Raw genomic sequence first — 26,425 nt, forward strand, 5'->3', positions numbered from 1 at the left:
ACAAATCTTTGTAACACCAGTCCTACGGGCTTGTAAACATGCCTAAACTCATCTTTACACAGCTCCGAGCACTGCTGCTCAGACTCAAAGGGAACCTAAACTGATAAGTGGATTGAATCTTTTATTCTTCTTTTTCTGTATTTGTATGCCTGTTCTCTCTTAAGCCCAAACTGACCCTGAAGTGTTCCCATGGGGTTTAGTTGAACCCAAGCTGGAGCTGAACCAAGGAATTTATGGATTTGATTCCCCTGAAAGCAAATTGCTTGGCTTTATTTTCCTACATGCAATATGCCGATTTTGCCCTGAGCATCTTTTAGGAGGTCTGTTCTGTGCATTTAGGCTGTGAGGGAACCCACTCATACCTATCTGGGGGAGAAGTGCTCTGTGATTATAAGCTGTGCTCCAGTAAGTCTCAGGGCAGAGATCTTCTTTGTAAGCCATGTACCAGTATATATACCAAAGGTATATACATGTCCTATCTGAGGAGATTTGGGTACACAACATTTCTCTGGATCAGACCTCTGCAGTGGTACAAGGAGGCCATGATGTGAAGCACATCATTCTTTGGACTGCCTTGTCTCTCCTGTATTAAATCTTTGCCCACCGAGTACTAGCCATATCAGTAAACGGCCACATTCACATTTCATAAAAAAGGTTCATAAGACAGTTCAGCTCCATCAGCTGTCAGCCAGTAAAAATGTCCTAAGACATTTTAGTGCTGCCCATGTTTAGTTCTGCCTTGATTGAAGTCTGGCTGGGTATTCATAGGAAGCTGCTTTAAAGGGTGGGGGTGGAAGTGGGGTTTTATGGTTTAAAGTGAATAATGTTCTTTTAAAACCAAACAGCATATGACACGTGAGTAACAAACACACAACATCTCTTTGGTAATGCCTGTATCTCCGTGAGAGATCCTAAGGAAGGGTAAACTGCCTGTCCTGGACCCCTTTCTTTTGTCTCAGTGCTGTTCTTGCTATTTGCTAACCAAGTAATTTTAACAGATGAACTCCTACTGCCTTCTGCTGGTTTCCAGCCACTGCCTCCACCCTCAACTTGTGGTTTTAATATTTTATTATAGGCTCTGTCAAAGCAATGGAATTAGTGGTGGCTTGATAGCAGCCACTGATCTACAACATAGCCTCAGGAGCCATTTGCCTTTAGGAAATGACTTGGTCTAAGGTTATTATTGTTGTTTAGGAGCTGAATGTCTTCTAAGGGGAGCTGTTGGTAGTTCACTCTTTAGTGTGTGGCAATCATAGAATATGGCTTCTCTCTCTCTCTGAGTTGCTCTGCATACAGGTCTTATGGGCATATAAAGATGTATTTCAGCAGAGAGATCCAAAACTTTATCCAGTATTCAAGCAGCAGGATTTGGTGCTTGTTCACCAGATGGTTTTAATGCAAAGCCTTTGCAACATTTTCTCTGTGGTGAAGAAATGAGACTTTACCCACCTGTAACAGCTTAGCTGCTGGTCATTGAGGGGTTAGTTCTCATAGGATCCTACATAGTAAATAGCTTTATTTATTACTTGTCTTTTTTTCAGGATTGGGGGTGTGTGTGTAATATGTTAGCTCAGAAGCAAAACTGTAGTATGAAGATCAATCTTGGCAATGCAGCTGAGATGGGCAATAACACCAAAACTCTCCGAACTAAGGTCTTCCTTGATTGACAATGCTGTACTCAAACCGCTGCTTTTATAGCAGGACACTGTTGAATCTGTATAGATCTTCTCATGCAGCTTTATTTATAATAAAGGAAGTCTTGTGCAAAATCCGAAGTGCGAAGTCTGTTTTGTTTCTAGTTCCCCCCGAAATGTTTCTGAGAGAGCAGAAGGATGGAGTGGGGATATGCCCAGTGCGATCCTAGCACAGTGAGCACAACAGCAAGATATTCCCTGTGATTTCTGACTGCCTGTAGAAATTGTTCCAGAATAAGGTGCAATGTGAACATAAAGTGGAATTCCAGAATAATGCCAGGGATGTCAGACTTCCTGAGAATATGAATCCACAGGAATTCAAAATAATTATTCTGGATATCTCTGCTCAAAACCCACCCTTTTGTGGCAAGCCCTAAATATTGCTGGTAGATGTTGCCCTTATTGGCTGAACCAGAAACGTCCTGAATTTCCAGTTCAGCTAGAGGAATCCTCTTTACCTGCTTGTTTTACAGGTATCCACAGCCAAGTTCCAGCAACCACCCACCACCACTTAGCCTCCTGCTTAACCCCTTTCCCTGGTTTAAGGGAATGGCACCTCGTTAATATTCTAATGTGCTCTGGCTCTGGAAGGAAATCCAAAGCTAGTTATGAATTCATATAATAAAACCACCACTGTTTCCTTGGCGACATGTCTTCCAGCCCCACAGAATGCTCTGCACACCTTTAATTAACAACTGCCTTCCGGTGACCACTGGGGCTGAATCAGCATTGAACAGGTCTGAGAAGCAGCTGGCTTAGGAGTTGCAGCTCAAGTTTACCTAGCCAGGAGTTACAGTTTCCCAGGGTCAACCACACACTGTGGTAAATGGAGCTTGTGAGTGCTGTGGCCCGGATCATCAGCAGTCTTGGTTGGTTTAGTGCAAATTTGTTATTTAAAATAAATAAATAAAACCCCCAAAATAAACCACCATGCTTTAAAGCTCAGTCTGACAAGCTCAGCAACATTTTCTCCATTGAGCTGTTGATTTCCTGGAGCATTTTTTATTGCTTCTGTGTTGCCATGTAACAGAAGGAGTAACATCAATATAAAATCCTTTTTCAGAAGGGCAATTAGCAGATTCTTGGTCCATGCCATGGCCATTATTACAGTATTATCTGCCATAGAGTAGGCAGATGTAGAGACAGAGAGAGGTCAACCCCAGCCACTAGAGATTGGTTTTGGCCTCCTCTTCTAGTAGTAAAACAGTTTTCCTCTAGGCTTTGATCTGGATTCTTTCTTCAGAGATTCAAATTCTTGTGTCTTCCTTATTTCCAGGCTTTCTTAAAGCCCTGATTCCAATGTGCTTGCTTTCATCAGAAGTCTAGCAGCCTAGAGTTTTGGCATACAATTATAGCTACACTGCAGTCCAGAAATGTGCTTCCCACACCTGTAGACAATATTCCTAGAGATAGACAAAAGCTCCTAAGGTAACAACCACCCTGCAGTTCAAACCCTAAATGCGTGCTTTATAGCTGGAGATTTAGCTAGTGCCCATAGACATGGCTACCTGTTTATGTTTGGTTGGTGTGTAAAGTCACTGTCCTGGGAAGTCCTTCACTCCTTGAGCAAAGGGACAGATCATCCCAAGCTTGGCTAGTGAGCACATGAACTTGAACTGAGAGTAAACCTCTCAGTCTTGTCCTCTCAGTCTCATCAATATGCAATTGCCTTTCACTTGAAACTGTATTTATAAAAAAAAAAAAAAGGAGTTGCCTTTTATTAATGATTGTACCCCACCAGCACAGGATAGGGTTTGTGCACTGAAAGCCCTGCATCATGGACCCAGAAATGGTGTGCATACCAGCCATTCCCTCCCACTGCTGCATGGTTAATTGCTCTATGTCATGTTCCAGGTCTCTCTCCCCTTCAACATCCAATTTCTTCTAAAATCAAAACTCCCAGGAGAAACTTCACAAAAAAAGGCTGATTTTTACTTAGATTTAGAAAGCAGTGCACTCTATTCCAGCTAGAGGCATCTCTAATCTCAGTTTTTATTACAACTTTAAAATAATCCCTGAGAAGAGAGGTGAATTTGTGGTGGTGTACTTTGACATTTTTTCAGCACATTGAGAATAAATAGCTGAATATGGGGAATTTACACAAAGCGAATCAAGCGTGTTACATGCCAGAAAACCTCCAGTAGCTCTTGGCTTCTGATGCTGTCAGGCCTATGATGTGGGAGGGCGAGTGCAAGATTAAAACAACGAACACATAGCAGAGTGAATATCTCCACTGCCCTAGTTTAGTAGATGATCAGACCTTAAAGACCTGGGCATTTTCACTTCCAATACCCATATGTTGTTTAAATGTTTTAGATGGCAGAAGCTGACTCAATAATTATGGGGAGAGGTCTTAGGCATTTACAATTTCTCTTTTGGGGCAAGATACAAATAACATTTACCTCCTTCTCCCTTATTGTCCAATAAAACTCCTCTTTTGGTCATTAAAAGCTTCCCATAAAGTCTCCTTGTAACACTTAAAATAAAGACTTTGCTGGTTTACCTCTATGTCTCTAAGCCATAAACTCAGAAGTCACAGTAACTGTCTATTATTCTGTGTTAGGGCCTCCAGTCTGGCCCTGTAAAGTTGCTGCGACATTGGGCATTGACTGCCGGTTCATCTGAAAACTTCAAAACAGGATTTTAAATGCTGGAAATTTGGAAATAGATCAAATAAAAGAACATGAGAATGGCAGGTATAATGTTAAGTGTGAAACTTTTCATTTTAATGAAGGTTTTCAAACACAGTTCAGAGTTCTTTCCCAAAATTCCCAAATCATCCGAGTTCGCTGAAGTCCATCGTTAAAAACCCTCTCCAAACCCACTGAGGGGTACACACCTCTCTCAGATTAGTTCCTTCAGACTGGGGTTGTTTCAGCTGCTTGCCATCTACTAGGAGCTCTTTCAGGTAGATCGTCCTGCCAATAAGCCCAAGTTGAGTCACATCAGCATTTAGATGAATGTACCAGCACAGATGTCTGTAGCGCGTCTCTCCAGTGTGATGAGCTGCTGTACTTGCTACAGCCTGGTCCTCCTCTCTCTACACAAGTTTCCCCATGACATTTAAGATTGAAATCAAGTTACCCCTGTGTGGTACCTGACTTTTGGGAAAATTCAGAAAGGTCATGAAAAGCTCGTGAACGCAGAACCAGCCTGCATCTCTGGTCCCCCAGCACAGTGACAGACTTCACTGGACAGGTAACACTTGCAAACGCAATAAGCAGCCTTTTCCACAAGCACAAAAGATCTCCTTTTATGCACTGCCTGGATATGTACCTGTTATATTGGGCAGTTCTTATGGATTTGACATGAAACACCCCTGTATCTCACACCCATCAGATACATAATTCTGAGGTATGGCTAATACTAAAGATCTGCAGATCTTAGAAAAATTGTTTATTCCACACAGAAATGCACTTCTGTTTCCCAACTCTGTACAATGTTATTTTGCTATTATGCAAATCAGGGTGATGTTTGTGTTGATACAAATTAGCACTTTTCAAGTGTTAAGTCATCCAGAGAGGCAGGCAGGACAGTAAAGCCAGGAGAATAACTCACAGCTAGTAACTTACCTAATGACTTTTTACCACTCATGGAATATCCACAAGCAAGGACAGAATCTCCTTTATTTCAAATAGGCAGAAATGTCTGTGCTATAAAAAAGCAAGAGCAACCTCAGAGGATACGGTGACCTACAGGCATGCTAACATTAATTTGGTCAGGTACCACTAGCAGTCAAGCTGGGAGCACTGATCTCAGAATGGGATACTGCTCAGGATTTGCCCACTTCTTGAGCAGGTTTCATCCTCTCTGCTCAACTCTGTGTTATGGTTCTTTGCTTGCAGGTCTAAAACCTAACTCAGGTCTTTCCCCAAGTGCCACTGGCACAGTATCAGACATGTGTCTTGTATTTATCTGGATTGTGTTTGTTTGGAAAGAGGATTTCTCAAGGTATTGGTTCAGTGGCTCCAACCAAACATTTGACCTGTTGTACCCCTTCCAAGTAAAATTCCAGGCAGTCCCGCCTTTTTCTAAAATGATGAATTCATTATGGCAACATAAACTAGGCTATTTTTAGCCAGTTTCCTATGCAGTCAGTGTGTTCATGCGGGGGGGGGGGAGGGGGAGGGTCTATCCCTTCATCTCCTGCCAAGTAACTTTTGAATCCATCAAACAACTTTGACCAAATTTGACAGATCTGTAGAGAGCTCAGAAATACTCAGCTCCGATAAATTTGAGGCAAGCAGGCAGATGGATAGAGGACAGAGACTCTCATAATGCTGAGAAAGTGCACAAGAGATCTTTTAAATGTCCCCAGAGCAGTAAAAGACAGTTGGTACTCATGACTTCCTAGACCTGAAGAAATAAGCTATGAGGAAACAGGGTTGTGTTACTTCTGCTACTCTCAAAATGATCCACACAACTTTGTAGCAGAGCCTTGAGAGAAAAGAGGCAGACAAACAGATATTCCTGACAAGTCTCATTCCAAAACAGAAATCTGATCAAGCCCATGCTGTGGATCAATTAATGTTACAGTGTTCTTCAATAGAAACTTCACTTTCTAGTTATGTTACATTTAGGAGTGTCATCTTGGACTCCTCAGCTGCTAGAAGCAAAACTTCTGGCTGCAGAGGCGTGAGGGACTCTACAGAGCAAAGCTTTTCAGTCATTGTTCACAGGGGTGCTGCCTGTGAATAAAGGCACTGAGTTTTTAACTACTTATGAATCTGTCTAGCTAAAACCAGAGCTTATCCAAACTTTTAGAGGAGGGGGAAAAAAAAAAAAAAAAGGATCAGCAGCAACTTCTGTCTTGAAGGTGGGTATCTTAGCTTTATTGATCTGCTCTGAGGTGGAAGTGCAGGAGGTGCTGAAGTGAAACATTTAAATACAGCCCTCACTGTTTAGGCATTTGAGTGCTTGCAAATGTCTGACTGGCACTGTTTTAAAAATTGTGCACAAGAATGAAGATTAAAACCCCAATGAAGCTCTTAAAAGTGTCTTAGGTGCTCTGCAGGAAAAGGAGTCTATTTTAGATGTGAAACGATCTCCAAATCCACCAACAGACCCACAGCCATTCACAGCCTCAACTCAGCAAAGACTTAATCACGTGTAAGGAACCAAGATGAAATTTCTGTCTGTATTGTGCTGCTTTCCAGAAGTGCCACAACACTTATGTCATTGGAAACCCAATTAGACACCTTTCTGCAGACAATCTAACATTCCGGATCCAACACAGTGCAACACAGGCCCAGCGGGCAGAGCTAGGCAGAACTGGGATCAGCAAACCACTTTGTTCACAGCCTGACTCATCAGTCACTTCACCTCCCCAGGTGCATCAAGGAAGAAATTCATTAGATTGCTCTTAACCTTCAGTCTTGCTCTCTAGCCCTCTGCTGGGAATCAACAGCACAGAGGGATTTCCCAAATCCACAGGGAGATAGTACTTAGCTTGCTAATGTGTTCCAGATCTCATCCCTGCCAGCTTGCACCAGGCAGGGCTGGGCAGCCCTGGATGGTTCTTATGCCTGTCAGCACAAATGATGCATAGCGGCTCTGCCTGGCCTCCATCACACAGGCGTTCCCACAGGACAGAGGCGTTCTGCACTGTCAGCATGATATTCCTGCCAGTTCAGTTCACCTTCAGGGTTATCGCATCATGTCAGTGTTATGAAGCTCCTGTATGCAAAACTAGAGAAAAGCAAGGCTTGTCCACATGCAGGTTTCTACCAACGGCCCCACACTGACTCTCTCCTGTCAGAGCCACACCTGGCATAGCTCTGGAGGTGAAAAGTTTGATCCAGAGCAGAGATACACCAGCACAACACAGCCGAGCTACATAAAGCATATGAAGAGGAACTGAGAGGCACCAAGCCTGTGGGTTTGAAGGCATGGGTTATATCAGAGCAGTCTTCTCACAAGGAGAAACAGCTGATTAATCACCATGCCTTAGTTATTACAAGTAAGAGGAGACAGACTCTGCTTCCAAGCCTAAACAGGCATGGAAAAGAGCTGTGTGATGAATGTAGAGGGAAAACACCAGCCACACTCCCGACTTGTGGATTGGCCCAGAGTACATTCTTGTTGAGAGGTCCCTTCTGAGGATGGTTTGAGTGACAGGAGGAAAGGCACAAAAGCATCCTTTAGGGAAATAGGAATGTATGCAGAGAGCTGCGGGAAGGACAATATTGAGCCATAATGTCTCACTGTTGGTCCTCATTGATTCTTCAGGTTGTCTGAAGTTGATGGCTTTTTCCTCCTTTTCCCCCAGCCCTCCTATGCCTTTGCTGTGCAGCCACATAGGTGACTCACACAAATGGTTTGCAGCTTACAGGAAACAGTCTGCTCCCTACTCAGCTTGTGGCTGTTCAGTGCCCCTTTTCTTGGCTCCATTTCCCCTGGAGAGATGGCTTTTTCCATCAGCTTTGCCAAGAGTGGTGGTTCTAAGACGCAAACCTGCAGCACGTGCTGTAATTCTCACAGACTGCCTCCTGCACATCAGAAGACAGCTGTGAAAGGCACAGAACAGGCTCAGTACATTGGTCCCTTAATATGAGCTGCATTCTAACTTCCTCGTGGACTCAGATACAGTGTTACTGCACACTGCTAAACAGCTGTCACGCTCTACCCCAGACACAGCTGCATCTCACTGACAAGTTTTGAAATTCCTGGTTTAGCAAATCAAAGTGTTTTAGGAGGGAAAAATCCCAACAACATCACATGGCATTACTAACTTACTCAGATAAATCAGCAACTGCCATCCCTGTTAGCTTTGGACCAGCAGTAGAAAAGACTGCTTCCATCTTACAGAAACTGGGGATGATTTAGTAAAATTGCATCTGATCTCACAACTGTAAAGAGACTGCATTTTCATCAGCCATTCCCAAGTGAAATCAATGTCCAAGGAACAGAGTGGTGAAATAATTGGGCTACTAGCAGAGAAAGGAGAGGATAAGAAACAGCCAGTTCTCAAACCTTGGTAATGCAGAGGAACATGACAGATGCCACAACAGTGGAAAACTGGAGAGAGCAGGCCCAGGAGATGTAACACTGTGCCAACAGCACATGCACTCACACACAGCCAGGCACCTCTGATGAGTAGGACAGACAGCTGTTAAATGAAGTATGGCAAGAAGCTGAGATTTCCTTTTCTCTTCCTTTTTAATTGATTAGAAAAAGCAACAGAGCCACAGGCATCTCTGTGGAGTTCACACAAGTGTTTCAGACGACCCTAGTATGTGACATGTGAAACTTTTCAAACCAGTATCTCCAGTTACTACCACTTCCAGCACAGGAACCACAGACCCTTCTAACACCTCCCTGGCCAGACTCTTCTCAACAATTACCCCAAGCAAGGGCCTTCTGTCATAGCCACAGTCCCATTCACCCAAGTTCCCACTAACTTACCCAAAACCCAGCACACCTTCCCAGATCCAATAGCCTGGGATCCCCATCCCTCCCTCCATCTGGCTCCCTTCTACCTTGCTCTTAACTTCTATATAAGGGATCCTAAAATGATAATGAAGGACAATAGGCTGGACCATGTCTTGCATTACGGTACCAACAACCATCTTAAGGACATCAGTAAAGATATAGGGACATGCTACAAATGCAGGACCGAATGAGGCCCAATGCCTTGCTAATCTGAAGTATCTATCCATCATGCTCCTAAACTCACTATTTTTGCAGGACAGACTCCGTCCTTTTTTGCTTGACACTGATTTTTTTTTTTTTTTTAACCTGTCCTGAGAGCAGTGATATTTGGAGGCACAATAACAGGGTACAAAAAAAATCAACATTGTTTTCAAAAGCAATAGCACCACCGCCAACTTTGAAGGGCAAACTATGGAGCAGAAGGTGAGTAAATACAGTACTTGCTGTACAATGTGATCCACAGAAGATTTTAAGGAGAGCTCTGACCAAAGGGCAGAGCTGTTCTTCTGCTTGATCCTTTCATTATTGACTTCCATCTTTTTCCTCTGTTGACCAAAACTGAAGATATGTGTTTTCTTTTCTTGGCCTCTTTAAACTAATATGATGTATTCTTTACACCCATCCACCATGAAAGGAGAGAGCCAGTCCATTCCACATAACTTTTCCTTTCCTTTGAAGACTGGGCCAAAGTGTTGCATATTCATTACCACATTAAAAACACTTTGCCTGAGGCCTGCATTTCTTGGTGTGCTGTAATGAGTTCAGGACCCCAGCTGTCTGCCTGGGGATTTAGAACACTGATATTTAATAGTAAATTATAAGGCAGAATATTTCATTTTACTTTTTTTGCTGAAGTAGCATATTTATAATGGTACCCTCTACAGCCACTAAATAAAGATGGGGAGAGCACATCTTTCTGTTTGGACAACACAGTCTCCGGGTTACCATGGTCTGGCCCTAGCCAGTTCAGTTTTTGGATGCCAGTCTTTGTTCTTAACCCATTATTGCATCTCCCTAACACTGCATCTCCCACTAGCATCCAATAATACACTGGAGCAAACTGCAACATATTCCTAGCATGTTTGTACAAGCCAACTTAGAGCCTACTATACTAACAGCTTTAACAAGCCCTACACAAAGCAGAGCAGCTAATAAAACCAAAATGTTCTGCAGTTAATCCTTCAAAGTTTGCCACTGAGATCCCACCAACACCATTTCAGGGACAGTGGCTTCATCAAGCTCAAACCTTGCTTTCATCTAATGAAACAGCCTAGATCTATGTTCTGACAACACAACTCACAGCTTTATGCTTCCTCTGGGTTCTCTAATGACAATCTACGAAACACGGACAGCATCAGATCTGGACTGGGAAATTTTTTAAAGAACATCAGCATTCTGGAAGGAACAGCAGAGTAATTAGTATTTCTCTAAGTACCAGATGTGTTTAAAAGCCACAAAGATAAACAGGAGGGGAAAAGCTGCATAGTTTGAATCAAAGCTAGTAAGAGCATAAACAATCCCCTCCAATAGCTGCAAGCTGACAGACCAAGTTCCTGCTAATTCTTTTTCCTCATCAAATCTGTCTTTCATATCTGCTTTCCTACTTGAAGTTACACAAGCATGCACCTCCTCAGAGTTAGTATGCTGGGGTAGAACATGTTAAAGGTAAAAAAAGGTTAGTCCAGTTTTCCTCCAGAAAAGCTCCAAGACACTCAGTACCTCAGTTACCAGGAAAACCATGAACCACTACCTTCTGCTATGCTACTTTACCTCATTGCAATGGGAGACAGGTATGAACAGTCTTGTGTATCTCATGACAACCGCCTCAGCAGCACAGCCCTGTCCTTGAACATACTGCTTTGTCTTATTTCTTTCTGCATGCTTATTCCCTGGAATTATGGCTAGTTTGGGTTGTTAGTGGTCTGACAAAGACATACACAGCTGAGCAACATCAGAATGGGTTATAGTTCTTTTAATTCCCTATGTGGAGAGAAAAAAGAAGAAAAGAAAGAAAAAAAAAGAGTGGAAGAAGTCTTTCCTGTGACTACTTTTGATTCAAATAAACTTGTCCCCACTCTCTGCTATATTAGCATATAGGACAGCTTCAAAAGATGTCCAACTGCAAAGCTCTGATCCTGCCATTTACCTGCTGGAACAGAACATATCCGTTCCTTCACCAGCACCAAGACACCACCAGTACATAACGCTCTGACTGAAGACCTTCTACTTCAGTTCTCTGATTTCACCTACATCTTGCCACGTATCGCAACGCTTTGAGTTCTGGAGCAGAACAGAAAATAAATGTCCTTCTGCTCAGGATATGGTTGCTGTTAGCTTTAGTCCCTACTCCAGCCTTTAGGATAATTGAGGTTAGGACCTAGAATAAACATGACCCTACTTCAGTAGGACAGAGAAGGATTATAACCACACACTCCCCTAGCATATCTACCCAAACTGGAAGCCATTACTAGATGGTCCCTGCAAACATGACTTCAGCAGGGATAAGTGGGTAGGGTTGCCAGTTCAGTGGTTTGGCAGTAGTGCTGTCTAAACAGGAGGACAGCTTGTACTAGATAACTGCATCTTAACTTCAGAGACCACACTATCTGTTTTAGCCTTTACAGTGCCTTGCTCCTCTCTGCACAACCAGTCCAGTGCCTAATAGCTGCCTGGAAAGAGGAAGGAAAAACTGTGTTTAAAGACAACGTTGTTTGCTTTTTATTTATTTTCAAGACATCAGTATTACAATTTTTAAACCAAGTAACAGGGTCAGTTCAGGGACTGCCCACCAGCAATGCCTGCAAAGAGGACAGAGATAACAGAACATCACCTCCGAGTAAAGCCAACATTTTCCTTCATGCGATACACACGGCCAGCAATGACTTTCCATCTCCTGCCTGAAGCTAGCACATTCTCCTCCTGACAGGAAGAAGTGGAGTTCACAGAAGGTTTCTCAGCACAGATTTATTCCCCATTATGAAATGCGACCACAGAAGAGCCCACACCAAATTACACTAGATTCCTACAGCTCACACTGAAAAGCAGCACTGACACTTCAGCAAGCATGTGCCTACTGGCACCTCAGAGCCCATAATCACATGCCTCAGGGCTGTTCTTCATATAGAGCTGGAGGTAATCTTTGAATGTCTGTGGGTCAGTCATTGTAGCCTTGACAGCAGGGTCCTCCTTCATGGCCTCCATCCAGCGTTGGAGCTTTGGGGTGTGACTCAAAGAGCTACGGGAAAAGGAAAGAGACTGAATAACGCAAATGGGAAACTTGGAGGGCATCAAGGAAGCAAAACAGCTTGAGCAGTTCTATTTTACTGCTTGTTTTGCTTTCTCCCTCCCAGTATGATGTTCACCTCAAAGCAGGTGATGGAAATAACGTATCAGAGCATAGAAGACAGACTAGCATTTTGAAAGTGAAAGAGTTCTTATAGAGCTTGTGCACTCTGCAAAGCTGAGCAAAAACACAAATGAGCACTTATTGTGCAAGATATCAACATGTTTTTGCTTACGTTATTCCTGCTGCAAGAGACACAGCTCTTATTTACCATCTGCTCCGAGTTGAGGGCAGAGGCTTGTGCACCACTGCCTCCCTCTGGAATGCTTTGTTAATGGTGATTCTTGAAGCAAATGCTGTGTGCAGTGGTCGAGTCCTCCTCCACAACCCACGAACCTCTCCTCTCCTCTCTCTTGCATACCTAGACAAGCTGTGCAGTTTGTACTACCCTGCAACCCCGCAGCTCAAAACACAGACACAGTCTATTGAGGAAACTGAGGATTCGAATAACAGACTAAATCCACAGACCCACTCAGACACATTTGAAAAAACCCATCATGTGGCAAATTGAAAGCTTAACAGTGTAAATTGTTACTTTCAGTCTCTTCTGGCAGATTGACCCAAGTACTTTGCATTACAATTGCCAACTCCCAAGTTTAGTTAATGCATAACTTCACCACGTAACTCCTAACCCTTACCCAGAAAGCATCTTTTCTTAACATACAATGGCTCAGATCCTCAGTCATTCAAATACCTTAATGACTCTAGACCTATGCTCCTATATTGTTTGTAATACTTCCCCTCCCAGTCAAGGACCACATAGGAGACAAAGTAGGTGAGCAATCCATCAGTAAAGCCCTCATTTTACAGTACCTAAAGTTTCAATGCTAAGGATTCCCTGCGTCTCTTGTTCTTCAAGAATGGTTCAGGTACCAGGGTGAGACTATTCTATACTCATCTTCCGCTTTTATCACCCACTTCTTCATGCAAGTTGACTCTTTAGTCCTGTTCTAAGCTAGCTATAAAATCGTTTTCCTTTGATACCATTTCCCTACATATTAATGCAATACCATGGTAACTGGAGCTGTTTAAGGATATAACAGACCAAGACATTTATTTACATATTTACATGCTATTACAACAGGGAGAGATCTATTAGCTACAGCAAGGTAGGATACAGTTTACCCAATCTCAAAACAAAATCACTCTTCTTTGTCAACCTAGGATTTCCAAAGAGGAGCAGAAGACTGCATTTCAAGTCTGAGATTTTGGACCAAGAAATTTGAACCTAGGCCTCCGTACCTCCATCCCCTTCAAATAAAGACCGTTTTCATCTATGATGTTAGGGATGGAGAGAAAGTCCTGTATTTTGACCACTTCTTCCAGCTCTGTCAAAATTATTTGGTAAGAAAACAGACCTGCTGAAAGAAAGCTTGTTTACAGAAGATTCCTGAACAACTCATCTCTCTTTTGAGATGCTTCCCCCAAACTGTAACACAATACAAACTTTGTTCAGCAGTCCCCAAAAGCAGCCCATTGCTGCAGAGCGTATGCAAAGAATATTTACGCTGAGGCACTTCAGTACACACTAGAAGCTAGGCAAGTTACTCACTCCTTCAGCTGGAATGGTTCCAGACGTTCAAACCACGGCCAGATCATGTAGTCAAGCATGGAGATTGTGTCCCCACCATAAAACACAGTGTTGCGTTTGGACAGAATCTGTGAGGTGTGAGAGATGACAATTGCCCTCAGAAGGAAAATTACCACAACAGAACACTACAGTAACAAAAAGCCCACTTCGTAGTAGAATGCAGGCATACTGAAGGGATCAGACAGCAAATAATGGAGATACAGCACATTTTTCCTGTGCATGCAGTATCTGGGGAGTCAGAGCTAGTCAGTAAAGCAGCTGTAGTATCAAGCTTAACTATTTCATACACTGTCAGTGCAGCTCTTCTCCAGAGGTTCAAAAACTGTCACAAAATATTAATCACTAGCAAGCTGCAGCTTGTGCAAAAATGAAAAGGAATTTAGCTCTCAGAATCTGTCAGTTCATGATTTCTTACTTGTCAAAAAGCATTAATGGCACAGACTAATCAAACATAATGCACATGCATTTCTTGAGCAATAAATCCAGCTAAATTTAACATCCAGGTAAACTAGAACACCGTTTTAGCAGGGACTCTTTTCCCATGGCACTTGAGGCCAAGTGGTGTCAGGAAAGCATTTATAACATTACATCTAGAACTGGATTTGATTCCAGGTGCAAAGGGAACAGGAAGCAAGTGTAACATCCACACACACCAGAAAGAGATCCCCACAGCTCAGCACAGAAAGCAGGGCTACAAAGAATGCAGCAAGTTCTGTTACATTTATGTTTCCGATATGTTTCAAGTGCCATGGTCATCCAAGTTTAACATGCTTTAAGGAACCTCCAGAGCCTGGTCTCTTCTTTCATAAGACTAGCCCCTCTGTTTTCAGGCACTTTGGCATTTTAAAGGTGGAACTCAAGAGACCTTACAAATCTTTGTCTTTTTGGACACACAACACTACAGTCCTATGGCATTTATTCCCTGTCCCCTAACCCCCATGATCAAGTAGAAATTTTAAAGGAGTCCTTCAGGAAGCATCAAGCTGTTTGAATCACGAGATGTCTGGCAGAATATAACCCAGCAGTTGCACTGTTGCAGAGATGGGAACACAGCTCCCTCTGTCGGGTAGCAGCAAACTAAATACAGAAGTGTTTCAAAACACTTCCCTTCTTAAATATCTCTTGCAATAAGCTGAGTGAAGTTTGTATGGCTTTGTTCCTTCCTCCCATCCTCAGCTGACCTTCAGCTGCTGTTGTGAAATCCTTCAGGGTATAGTAAAATAGAGACACTGAAGGAGCAGCAAGTATTTCACAGTATTAATAAAGCAGGAAGAAGGTTAATTCTTCCTTAATGTTTAATAGATCTGTATTTCAGGGAAGTGAAACACACATGGCTTCCCCCAAGAACTCATCTGTCATCTGCACTACTCCAGCATTAGCCTGATCAGACAGACAAGACTACTCTGCAAATTTTACTTTGGCAGCTCAAGGGGGTGGGGAAGCAGAATGCACAGGACTGTTAGGAGAATTAGGAAAGTACTAGAAAGCTATTGGTAGCTTTGCACCTGAAGAGAAACACTCTGGAGGAATGCTTCTTGATCCAGCCAGACAAGCATTAGTCGTGGCTGCTAAAAACACGAAAGGAATGGGTTCATGATAAAGGCAAGTCTGACAGCTGTTCAGACTAGCCAAGAACCACTACTGACGCTAAATCAGGATTGTGAATTTGCTAATACAGCAAAGCCACATAACACTTCCTGGAGCTCTGCTGAAGTTGCATTACACCACTGTAGCAGAATACGGCCCAAGGCTGGAATTCTGCAAGGGACAGATTACATTCTGCCTCCCTCCCCTCACTCCCAAAGATAAGCTCTTGAACAAAAAAGATTTTACTTCCTCACTAGTGTATCTGTACTGATTTCAGCAGAGCTACAGCACAGATGCTTTTCAGCAGCTCAGACTCCTCAGCCCTTGCTCTTAGAACATGCTGCAGGGGCTCCTTACATTTAAAGCACAAAAAAATATACATGAGACAACAGAAGTCAGCTAGAATTAAAAAAAAAAAAGAAAAAAAAAACCTCCACAAGTCCATACAGCCTTCATCACACAGATGAAGTTTAGGTTAGCTACTTGGAATTTACTCTAATGGTGCTGCTGTGCATCCCAGGCTGGGGGGAGTAAATTGAAAGATCGTTCATTGCTATAACTACCAACTGAACAAGAAGAGATCTAGCTTTCAAGGCCAAAGCATGAAACAAAAAAGGGATCATACAATGACTGGCAACCTGCTCATTATCATGAAATACTCTTACCTCTTCAAGTTTGCCAAACTTTTCAGCAATCTCTGCTTTCAGCGCTGTGGTGTCCTGTCCATCTTTGACTGCCACAAAATACTTGAAAACTATGGGTGTTATCTATACAAAGGAAGGGGTAAAGTTTTTAATGTTCCTATTAAAATAATACAAGTTACTCAGAGCTTAAGATATTAAGATGCTAGACGCAAGTTAAATCTTAAAGATTTAACTTTAAATAGTTAAATAATGTCCATTAACAAAAATCCTTTATACTTCAGAAAAGGTAAGCAAAGGCTTAAAGAACAAATGCAAATACTAATGAATTTTAGTCTTGTAATAAGAGGAGAACAATGAAAAGAGGAGCATGTTTCCCATTTGCAAATGCTACCAAAAAATTAGCAATAGAAGTGGCAAGGTGCAGAGTGGTACTCTTTTCCCAGTTACATATTTCTGAAATCCAAATGCACTTTAATTATCAACATTTAAGGTACTTCAAGAAAGAGAGATGCAGCCCAGGATATGCAGGCTTCTACAAACCTGTGCATTTTCTAATTTGGTAATTGCCAGAGAAATTAGCATACAGTACCAGGAAGTTGCCCAGTGGCCAAGCTTAACTAAATTGTATTCTTAAAAGCTCATAGACAAACATTTTTCTAAGATCTTGTCATTCATACAACCAACATTCAGTGCATGTTTCATTTCTTGCAGCATGCTTCCCTGTAACCGTCTTCCTATCATGCCTATTCAGAAAAGCCTGTTGTAAATATATCCTCCCTTGTATCCTCCTTCTTCGTCCACATCTCTTTGCATCTTCTGTTGCTTCCTCTCCTCTGCTGCCTCATATCCAAGCTGACTTCTTTCACTTCCTAGACCCTTCAAAGTACGTACTAGTACAGAGAGGTTACTTCCAGTCAGCCTCAGTGCCCACCTCCAACCCCTACTCAGGGCCAAAAGCAGTCTCCTTATACATGTCCCATGTCTACAGCCACCTGCCATCTCTTGTCCATGGTTGTAGGCTCTCTCAGTCAGGCACTGTTCACACTCTGCATTCATACAGTACTTCCTACAGAAAGACTCAGATTAAAATACAGCAATTGCCACTGCCTAGGTCTCAAGCATTCAGGTGGTCTGGTCTACTAATCTTTGCTCTATTGTAGGATGCTCAAAATCCTGCCTCAAGTCACATACACTTTCACTAGCTTGGCTGTCTTCCTGCATCCATCCCTGCACATAAATGCTGGGAGCAATTCAGACACACACTGGTTTGTATGTGCTCACAGAAAGAGACCCCAAACAACCCCTCCGGTTATTTAAATGCTTTTCCCAAACACAAGACCTGCCTTAAAGGATGAAAGCAGCATTGGCAACAGAGCTGCAGTTTTTGGTGCTATGGCAAAGTAAGAAACACAATCCTACCCTGATGACACAGTACCTTTGAGAAGTGTTCCAAGAGCATCTTCTGAAAGGCTCGCTCATATGGGTCCGAAGGCATCAACTTCTTCCCCGGAAACGCTTCATCCAAATATTCGCAGGTGATTGGGGACTCATAGATCAGCTGGCCCTTGCTGGTCTCCAGAACAGGAACCAGCCCAAAGGGGTTCTTCTCAAAGAACCAGTCAGGTTTGTTCTTCAGATTAATGTTGATTATTTCATGGCTAAAAGAGTGAAAAAAACAAGACCCAAACAGGCTCAGTTCTGCTACACTCCACTCCATATCATGGTGAAATGCAGTCACTACACTTCAATACCTACAGTACTTGAGAGGCTGAATCCTCCTTCCCCTGCTCTCCCTTGTCTTCCCTGAAGCCCTTTGCAGGACTAACCATGTGACACATAGAAATACTGCCAGGGGGCACTTCCCTTTGCTAGAGAAAATCGGCACTGCCTTACAATGAGTTGTTTGTTACGCTAATAAAAGACACATGGACAGTCTGCAAGCACACATCAGAGGCAGCCCTTACAGTCATGCTAAAAACAAAGGTCAAACTCAGAATGCAGCATGCTTATCACATGCAGGTTCAGGGGCATTCTAAGAAAGAAGCACTTGATTGCAAATAAGCTACACTCCAATTAAGAAATGCAGCTGAACTTTACACCAACGAGCAAATCAGAAGAGCATCCTACCTACTTATCTTCCCCACCTATGGCCTCACATAGAACAGGTGTTTAGGGTAAAGGCAAATAGATATTAATAAAAAGAGACACATGGGAAATATGTCTATGCTATATTAACAAACCATGTTATATGCTGTGTTATATGCATGACCCTAGAAAATTCCTAGTAAGCCCAAAATTCTGCTAAACACAGCTGAACCTTCAAAACAGCTGAAAGGTTACCAGAAGGTGACTACCACATTTAGGTAGCCACAAAACCCCTCCAAAATCACTATACTAAAACAAACATCCCAGCTCCAAAAATCAGTCCAAATACACTAAATAAGGACAATTAAACTGACCTGAAAGCTTTAATGCACCTACTCCTTTGAAAAACGATCCAAGAAAAAACAAAACAAACACACCCAACTCTCATCTTGCTATCAGGAGAGCTGAGTGGTAAGCATTGACTATGCTAACATGAATTCGCAGCCCTGTGCTGGTTTACAAACCGTTGGCAGGCCTGGGACTTGGTGGGAATCAGAAAAAGGTGGAAAAACCTGTTACTTTGAAGCTGTAAACCAAGGGAAGCATTAGTCGCCGTTTAAAAACACTGAAATGACATGGCTACCTTCAAAAAGAAACAAACACAAGCACTGAATTCCATTAACTTACTACAGCACACCAATGAGAAGATGTTATAGGAACACAGTACATTTCCTCTTTTAAAAAGGCCACTCACTCACTCACTACTGTGTTTTGCTAAGCAGTAATATAATAGAAACACTGAATATTTGTATCTCCCAGAATTTTCACTGCAGCTTACATCAAAACCAAACAACAACATACGTCAAGGCTCTACTCACATTTACCCAGGACAAGCTCGAATGCTATTATTACAAACATTCAGGATGACAGGTGAGGAAAAAAAAAAATCAGCTTGAGGTTCTTCCCTACAGATTTACTTTGGGCCTTTACATAATTGATTTCATACACAGCCTACTTATTGCCCACTTCAGCAAAACACCTCTCCCCCAAAAAAGTCTTAAGAAGTTCAAGCTTAACAACAAAATCACCCACAGAAACCCTTTTTCATTCAGTTCTTTCAGGGATGTTTAATTAAGAGCCATTCAGGATGCCCACTAAGAAGGGAAGCTTGAACCGCCCCCTGCTCCGTGCGAGTCCTGACAGACCGTCACGGCACCGCGGAGTGTAGCGGCACCGGGGGAGGGAGGGGGACGACGGACAGCGGAGCAGCGCGGCCGGCGGGGAGCCGCACACGGCGCCGTACCGGCCTGCCGGGAAGGCCTCACCTGATGCCCTTGGCGCGGAGGACGAGGCGCGTCCTCTGGGCGAAGGGGCAGAACCGCATGCTGTAGAGCCGGATCACCCCCTCGGGCACAGGCCCCGGTGCCGCGCTACCTGAGGAGAGAGGAGACCGTTACAGGCCTCACACACAGCGCCGCGCCCCCTCCACAGGCCGCCCAACCCCGGCTGAAGCGATATACGGCAGCCTGCCCGCCGGGGCGGGCGCTTACCCTTGCCCAGGCTGCGAGAGTGATCGCCCGCCATCGCGACGTGTTGCGATATGTTCTGCTCTGCCGCGCCGCTCCTCACCACGCCGCCACTGCCACCGCCCCCACCCAACCGCCGCTGGCCCCGCCCGCGGGGAGCGGCCGTGTGGAGGGCGGGAACCACCGCCCCTCAGCGGGGCGCGGGCCGCTGCCGCGGGGGCGCGGGCAGCCGGGCGGGTGTGGGGGCCTGTGTGCCGGCCTGCCTCCCTCCGTCCCCCGGGGGTTGTCGGCGCCCTGCCTCAGGTGGCTGGCCCCCACGGAGCCGGGAAAGCTTGGGTTTCGGGGGGAGGAGCGTCGTGCACGCCGGTGGTCCGTCCTTGAGCTGACCGTTATCGCCACCAGAGATGCTGACCCGCTCGCGGGGACAGGCACTATTAAGCTGTTCTTAATGCTGTCTTTTTTATAACCTCAGCATAACCCACCCCAGCTGGCACTCCCATTTCAATAGGAAACCTATGGCAACACTCCACCCCGTATGCCTGTTTTTTTTCAAGTGGTGCCTCCAGCAGCTGGTGGGGCACCAGGCCTCCCTCTGCTTCCCTCACTGCCTCCTCCCTGGACAGGGCCCTGTCCTGCTATGGCAGCACTGCATCACCTCTTGCCCTTCAAAATCCGATCCAATCCCACCCTGAGGATAATGAGGGTTTCTCTCTCCTGCAGCTCTTCTGCTTCATGATGAAAACCCCAGAGGAGACAACAGATAACCTAACAGATAAGGGGGTGCAGCAAAAGTTAGATTTAATTTAATTACTACCTTGCAATCATAGAGGGATTCATGCTTGCTTCTGCAAACATGACCTGTGGGAGCATCAGCGTGTACATAGAGCAAAAGAGAGAATCGAAGCACAGACTGAAGCCCTCTCCATCCCTTTTGCTCCATCTTCAGTTGAGGTGAGGGCACCAGGGCCTTCCTTGTACCAGCTTTTCCTGGGGTATAATAGTGGAAATGGAGGAGCTTTCCTCTTAATGGATTTCACAACCAGTGTCCAAGTTGATCTACGGTCCCAGAAGTAAAATGCTTCCCTTCCTGGGGCTCCACACAGTTCCACCCAGCCTTCAGGTCAGAGCTGTACATTATCAGGAAACGGCACATTTGTAGGCACCAGAGAGCTGGGGCAGCCCTTGCCGAAGGGAGGGAAAGTCCTGGCCCTCCTGGCGATGGACATGTCTCTGTCAAACCCCCAAGGATCACAGAGGAACTGGAGCTTCCCCAGACTCATCAGTGGATCTGTGCTTGCACAGCGGGGAAGTTTTGCCTGTTGGTGACTTTTGGTTTAGTTTTGTCACTGGAGCTAGCCTCAGGCATCGTGTCACAAAGACCAATATTTTCTGTGGTGATCTCTCCTGCAGGCAAACACTGAGATGGCCAGTAGTAAAGTGACCATGAACCACCATTATCCATTTGAATGAAAGAACAACATGATTTTTGTTAAGTCATTGCTATTTGATTATGTAATTAATAAGCAGCTCAGCAGTGAAAGGGAGTGGTGATTCGTTGCACAAGCCTGCCATGCCCTAGGCAAACAGAAGCTGTACGTAAGTTGTCCTTTGCCAACAAAATAATTTCTCCTGCCATTAAAAAAAACTGTGTTAGAGAACCTATTTGTTATTCCTCTGAGTGCCTGGCCTTAGGAAAGATTTGGCAAAATTTTGGGTCATGAAAAAAGAGAAAATTCATTTGAAGTTTCTTTTAGCAATTAAGAACACAGGCAGTATGCTAACTCACAGCCCGGAGACAGGCCCGTAGGAACCCAAAGCAGCATCACAAGATCTGCATGCTACAATAGCCCCTCAAAGGCACCATGGAAAAATAAACCCATTTCCTCATCCTGTCTTGGTTTTGTGTGGCATACAGAGCACCAGCGGAGACAAGAGGTAAGGTACAGGCTTGTCCTGCTGCCTCCAGACAGGAGTGCCACTCTCTATCGTTGCTCCATGGTGCTGTGAGTGCCTAGCAGTATCGCAAAACTGCACACTGCCACTGTACAGATAAGTAATAACGAACTAACGCAAGCAAGCGAGACACTGTAACTAACATTCCTCCCTTTAGGAAATGGAAAAGGAGATATTATTGCTAATTCTGCTTTTAAAATACTTGGAGGTTCTTGCTGTGTTATCATGCTAAAAGCCTTAAGTATATAGAGAAAGATCGTAGCTGTCCTTTCTCTTCTTTCCAGTGGTCAACTTCTCAGCTCTCTGAAGCTTCAGGAGCGCTTCCACATCCCGAGAAGAACTGCAGTACCTCGTGAAAGGAAAAACACAAGAAGCAATGGGAGAGCAGGTACGGCTGTCTCACTAAGTGAAGGCCAAACGCCGCTGGAACCGGAACAGCGAGCATGCAGCCTCAGCAAGAACATGTGGGGTGGCTGAGGGAAGGAGCCCACAGTTGATCCCCCAAGGCTGATACTTCCACACCTGATAAAGCTACCTGCTTTCTAGACACAGCAGCAACGATTACCCAGATTAAAAGCCACAGATATCAGCGACCCACGGGCAGAATTACCCCATTAGGGACAGGTCGGTGCCTGTGTGAGAATGGCTGGAGATGCTACAGAGAGCTCTTCATCACTTTGCATGTAGATTCCTCCCGCCCAGGACAGGAGCCCCACATGCTCCTTTTCCTACGCCTGCTGGCCCTTTAAATACCTACCCGTGCTCATTGGTTGGCTGGCGCACGGGCGCAGGCCAATCAGCTGTCGGTTTTAAGCCTGGCGGGAGGCGTTGTGTCAGCTAATCGTAGAAGTCGTTCTTGTTCCTAAGAGACGAGTGTAAACAGGCTGCTGGTGGCGTGGGACGGATGGAGGCGGCCGGTGAGGTCTGGAGCGCGGACCCGGCCAGGGAGGAGCCTCGCGCCGAGGCCCCGGGGGGCCGCCGCTGCTCCTCGGCCGAGGAGGCCGCGCTGGAAGTGAGGTGGGGCCTGGCCGGGACAACCTGCGCCCTTCGGGCCTCCGCACATGCCACGCGCTCCTGAGCCCCTCGGCCCAGGCAGGGTGCCCGGTGTTCTGTCCTGTGCTCCCGGGGCCCAGCTCTTCTCACCTCGGGTCAGCTCTATGCAGCTGTCAGAGAATAGGGCAGGTGTAACAGGGAAAGGAAGGGAAGCTGCTGTGCTGTGGGTCTGTGTTAGGGTGGCAGGTAGTTGAGGGGAGGGGGGGGGGAAGGAAAGAAGCACTTGCACCACAGCATATAACGGGGACCGAGCCTTTGGTGGATTTAGATGAAACTTAGGTTCTCTGCCCTTAGCACAGGTAGGCTCTGCAGCGGGGTGTAAGCAGCCCTGACTAGTTTTAAGCTGGAGCTTGATGAGTTGATAAGAAGTATGGCATGAGTTGTTGTCTTTTCCTGTGTAGTGGTTCTGGCAGCATGCAATCCTGATGAACTCCTGGGGCATGCTTTTCTTCTCAGTACCAGGCCTTGTGAACCCATACAGTTCAGTTCTGTTCCACATCCATCTTCTGTTTTACCCAGACTACTTCAACCTCTAGGATCTCCCTGGCTGTTCTGTACCTCCTAAACTCCACTGTCATCATCTTCTGCCATGCCTCTTAATTTTGCTGGTGTTCTAAGTCCTCACTCCTGCCTTTCTCTCTCAGCATCTTAACCTGCATGTTGGAGACTTTCAGATTTCTATTTCCCACAAACATAACCCACACTATATATAGAAAAACACTTCTCTTCCAGAGCTCTTGGTAATCCAACAACATGCTTTTTGGTTCTGAACAAATAGGAGCTGTAGATGAATTAAGCCCTTCCTGCCCCACCTTGGTTGAGACTTTCACAGCAATCTAGGATGTTTAAATATTTTTTCTATGTAATGGGACAGATATTTAAACTTCCTTGCCCTTTATAAGTATTTCAGCTGTTTCATCACACTTATGGCTAGTATGGGACATAGATCCATAATTATAGGTGGAGCACTTTTTAGGGGAAAGAAAATTATTTGTTCTAGTAATAGGAGAAACAGGTGTCAGCTGTAACCATTCTGATGCTTGCAGAGTAAAAAAGATACCATCTGAAGCATGTCATTGCTATTCAGAGGAGGTCCCTTGTGCAAACTGGTGTTACTTGGAAGAGCTGTGACCCAAGTTTTCTGCTTTGTGAAAACACTATTATGAAATGAAAATATTATGTAAAATAAAAAAAAGAATTTAAGCCTCTTTGAATGTGAAGCAAAGCCCATTTCCATAAAATAGAAAAGTTTAAAGTTTGCCTTTCTTATAAATTAATGTTAGCAGTAGTAGTATGTATATCAGTTTTAGAAGAAAGTGACAAAAATTATTTTGCAGTGGGCAGTTGGAATGCTGTGTTTTGTGTCTTCAGAAAACACAGAACTTTGACAAAACTCATTGTTTCATATAATCTGTGTTGTATGAACTAGCGTTTTTCCGTGGCAAAATGCTCTGTAAGGAAATTTCCAAGCAACTCTAATTACTTTGCCCCATCTACACTTCACCAGCTGGCCAAGTTTATGACTGAAATACTTCTGACACAATGTTTATACAGAACTGGAGACAGACACAGCATAGAAAACGTGAGTGAGCCATGGCTAATTACCTGACTTGGTGTGTACTGCACCAGTCATAGCTGACATCAGATAACAGCGTGAATCCTTGTCCCCTTAAGCCTTTACTGGTTGTATAAGGATGATAAATTGCGCTGTCATGCCATTAATTTATCCCTGCGTACATGTTTTCTAGATTTCATTTTATCCCTGCGAACAGAAGTTAAAAATACTTCATTTCCACTGATTCAGATCTAGTGTTGGAGAAAAGCATAGAGCTGGTCCTGTGAGCATGTTCATAAAGGTCTACTTATGTGCCATGGGATGTCATACATCTAGTTCTTGTCTAAAAGGTCCGGAAAAACATTCATCAGCTGAAATGTCTCCTCTTTGTTGCCATGGTATTCGGTTCATCTGCATGAGCACGTGGTCAGTGTGTTCCTGCTCCCTTCTGGCTACAGTTACTCCTCTGGTGTGTAGCGAAAGAGGCCAAGAGCAGAACCTACTCAGAACAGATAACGAGAAATTATTGCTGGACATAAATATCTTAAGAGTAGTCATTTTAAAATGTTCCGAACTGTGAGTGTGCTGAGGCTGTAGTATAATCTTCTAGTAAGAGCACAGAGGATCAGCAGCTGAGCTGATCTTATGACTGACTTATGTTCATGAAAGGAGCGTAAAAATGCTGCTTGCAATTGCAGAGGACAAAGATCTCTTCCAGTCAAATGCTCTTATTTGGAAGAAGAGAAGAGATGGAAAGTTTCTGAATAGAAATCAGAAGAGAAGGTGCTAACGGCAGTGTTGTACACAGAGGGTATCTGTTACACTGCTGAAACTTTCCTGCCATGCTACCAGCAGGCTAAGCTGTGGCTCAGTCAGACATCTTCACTTAGTGGTAAATGCAAATCCCTTTGATAAGAGGACCCCGATGTTTATCTGCACACTTTCTGAAAGGTAAAAACATCTGCAGGCAGTTATGAATTTGTTGATACATTGTAAGTTCATAAGCTGACTCCTCTTCAGTCATTTATTTCAGTCCTTGTGTAACACATCCTGTTTACATTCCGAAGTTTTACCATGTTAAAGTACTGGTACCTTTAAAGCAGAACAGTCCTCCTGGTTAGGTTCATATAAACACAAGCCATGCCTTTGTATTTTTATTTTACAGGCATGAGATGAACTATGAAAGTGTAAAAAGGTTAAGCAAACACAATTGTGTCCCAAGTATGGCTTGTACCTGTGTAATTCTTTCAGAATAAAGGTATACACTATTGCTATTATATATGAGTACAAAAACAGAGCCTGTGAACTGGCTAACTTTATTTTTAGTGAAAACTGAAAGAAGTATAAGCATCTCTCCATGTTCTTATGACAGTCCTTTGTGCTCCATCAGGGTAAGATTGACCCTATGTTTTTGGAAACACTGTACTAGTGATTCATAATACTAGAAGTTATTGTGGTTTTGCCACATTGGTATGAGGATGAGTCTAACAAATTCCAAGCATCACTTCAGTGTAACTTAGGCTACAACATTCCCTTTATCACAGTATTTTGAGAAATGTGGGTCTTTAATCAAAGTTTTAACGTTCAGTTGCTCTTTCTTAAGGTGGGTTCAGGGATTCTCAAACAAGAACTTTCATTTTATCAACAATCAAACTGTCTGCTGCCCTTGTGGCAACTACATCCTCTTCCTGGACGTTGAAACAAAGAAGACGACAGTACTGCAGTGTCAGACTGGCCAGGTGGGAGCCTTTGCAGCAAATGGGAACAGTCAAGTGCTGGCCTTTTCAGACCGGAAGCTGAATCCCATCATATATGTCTACACTTTTCCAGAACTGAGTAAACTGACAGAATTAAAAGGTAGTGATGTGGTAACCCTCCCTGCTACCATTTCATTAAAACAATACTTAAATCATCCAGTTTCTGAAGGGTTTTTTTGATAAGACTTGAAAAACAGCGTGACAGA

The 26,425-nt window shown here is 44.1% G+C and overlaps 2 protein-coding genes across 4 annotated transcripts in view; one reads left to right on the top strand and one right to left on the bottom strand.

Moving 5' to 3' along the window:
- Positions 1-11,800: 11,800 nt before the first annotated feature.
- On the bottom strand, positions 11,801-20,080 carry GSTO1 (glutathione S-transferase omega 1). Of its 3 annotated transcripts, XM_050898748.1 has the most exons (6): positions 19,926-20,077; positions 19,701-19,809; positions 17,726-17,948; positions 16,312-16,413; positions 14,021-14,127; positions 11,802-12,360 (listed from the first exon to the last, which is right to left on the bottom strand). In XM_050898748.1, exons 1-6 carry the CDS (start codon positions 19,957-19,959, stop codon positions 12,207-12,209), a joined length of 729 nt encoding a protein of 242 aa, XP_050754705.1. In that variant the 5' UTR covers positions 19,960-20,077; the 3' UTR covers positions 11,802-12,206. The 3 variants fall into 3 exon arrangements, with proteins under 3 accessions (XP_050754707.1, XP_050754706.1, XP_050754705.1); XM_050898750.1 differs by lacking the exon at positions 16,312-16,413 and having other exon boundaries at positions 11,801-12,360; positions 19,926-20,080; XM_050898749.1 differs by lacking the exons at positions 19,701-19,809; positions 19,926-20,077 and adding an exon at positions 18,046-18,243 and having other exon boundaries at positions 11,801-12,360.
- Positions 20,081-22,758: 2,678 nt separating this feature from the next.
- The window catches only part of CFAP43 (cilia and flagella associated protein 43), a 48,385-nt gene continuing 44,718 nt past the window's right edge, over positions 22,759-26,425 (top strand). Inside the window, exons 1-2 of the mRNA XM_050899121.1 lie at positions 22,759-22,871; positions 26,066-26,319. Of these exons, the coding sequence (XP_050755078.1) occupies positions 22,759-22,871; positions 26,066-26,319 (367 nt within the window). The remainder of the gene's footprint in view (positions 22,872-26,065; positions 26,320-26,425) is intronic.

The sequence above is a fragment of the Gymnogyps californianus genome, chromosome 6, assembly GCF_018139145.2.
Source record: "Gymnogyps californianus isolate 813 chromosome 6, ASM1813914v2, whole genome shotgun sequence".
Lineage (NCBI taxonomy): Eukaryota > Metazoa > Chordata > Aves > Accipitriformes > Cathartidae > Gymnogyps > Gymnogyps californianus.

Bases quoted from the DNA above. Each gene is read 5' to 3' on its own strand.
- GSTO1 (XM_050898748.1), bottom strand. From the start codon at position 19,959: ATGGCGGGCGATCACTCTCGCAGCCTGGGCAAGG. The intron at 19,810-19,925 runs GTAAGCGCCCGC...CTCTCTCCTCAG, and splicing joins CTCTCGCAGCCTGGGCAAGG to GTAGCGCGGCACCGGGGCCT. The intron at 14,128-16,311 runs GTAAGAGTATTT...CACACCTCACAG, and splicing joins AGTTTGGCAAACTTGAAGAG to ATTCTGTCCAAACGCAACAC.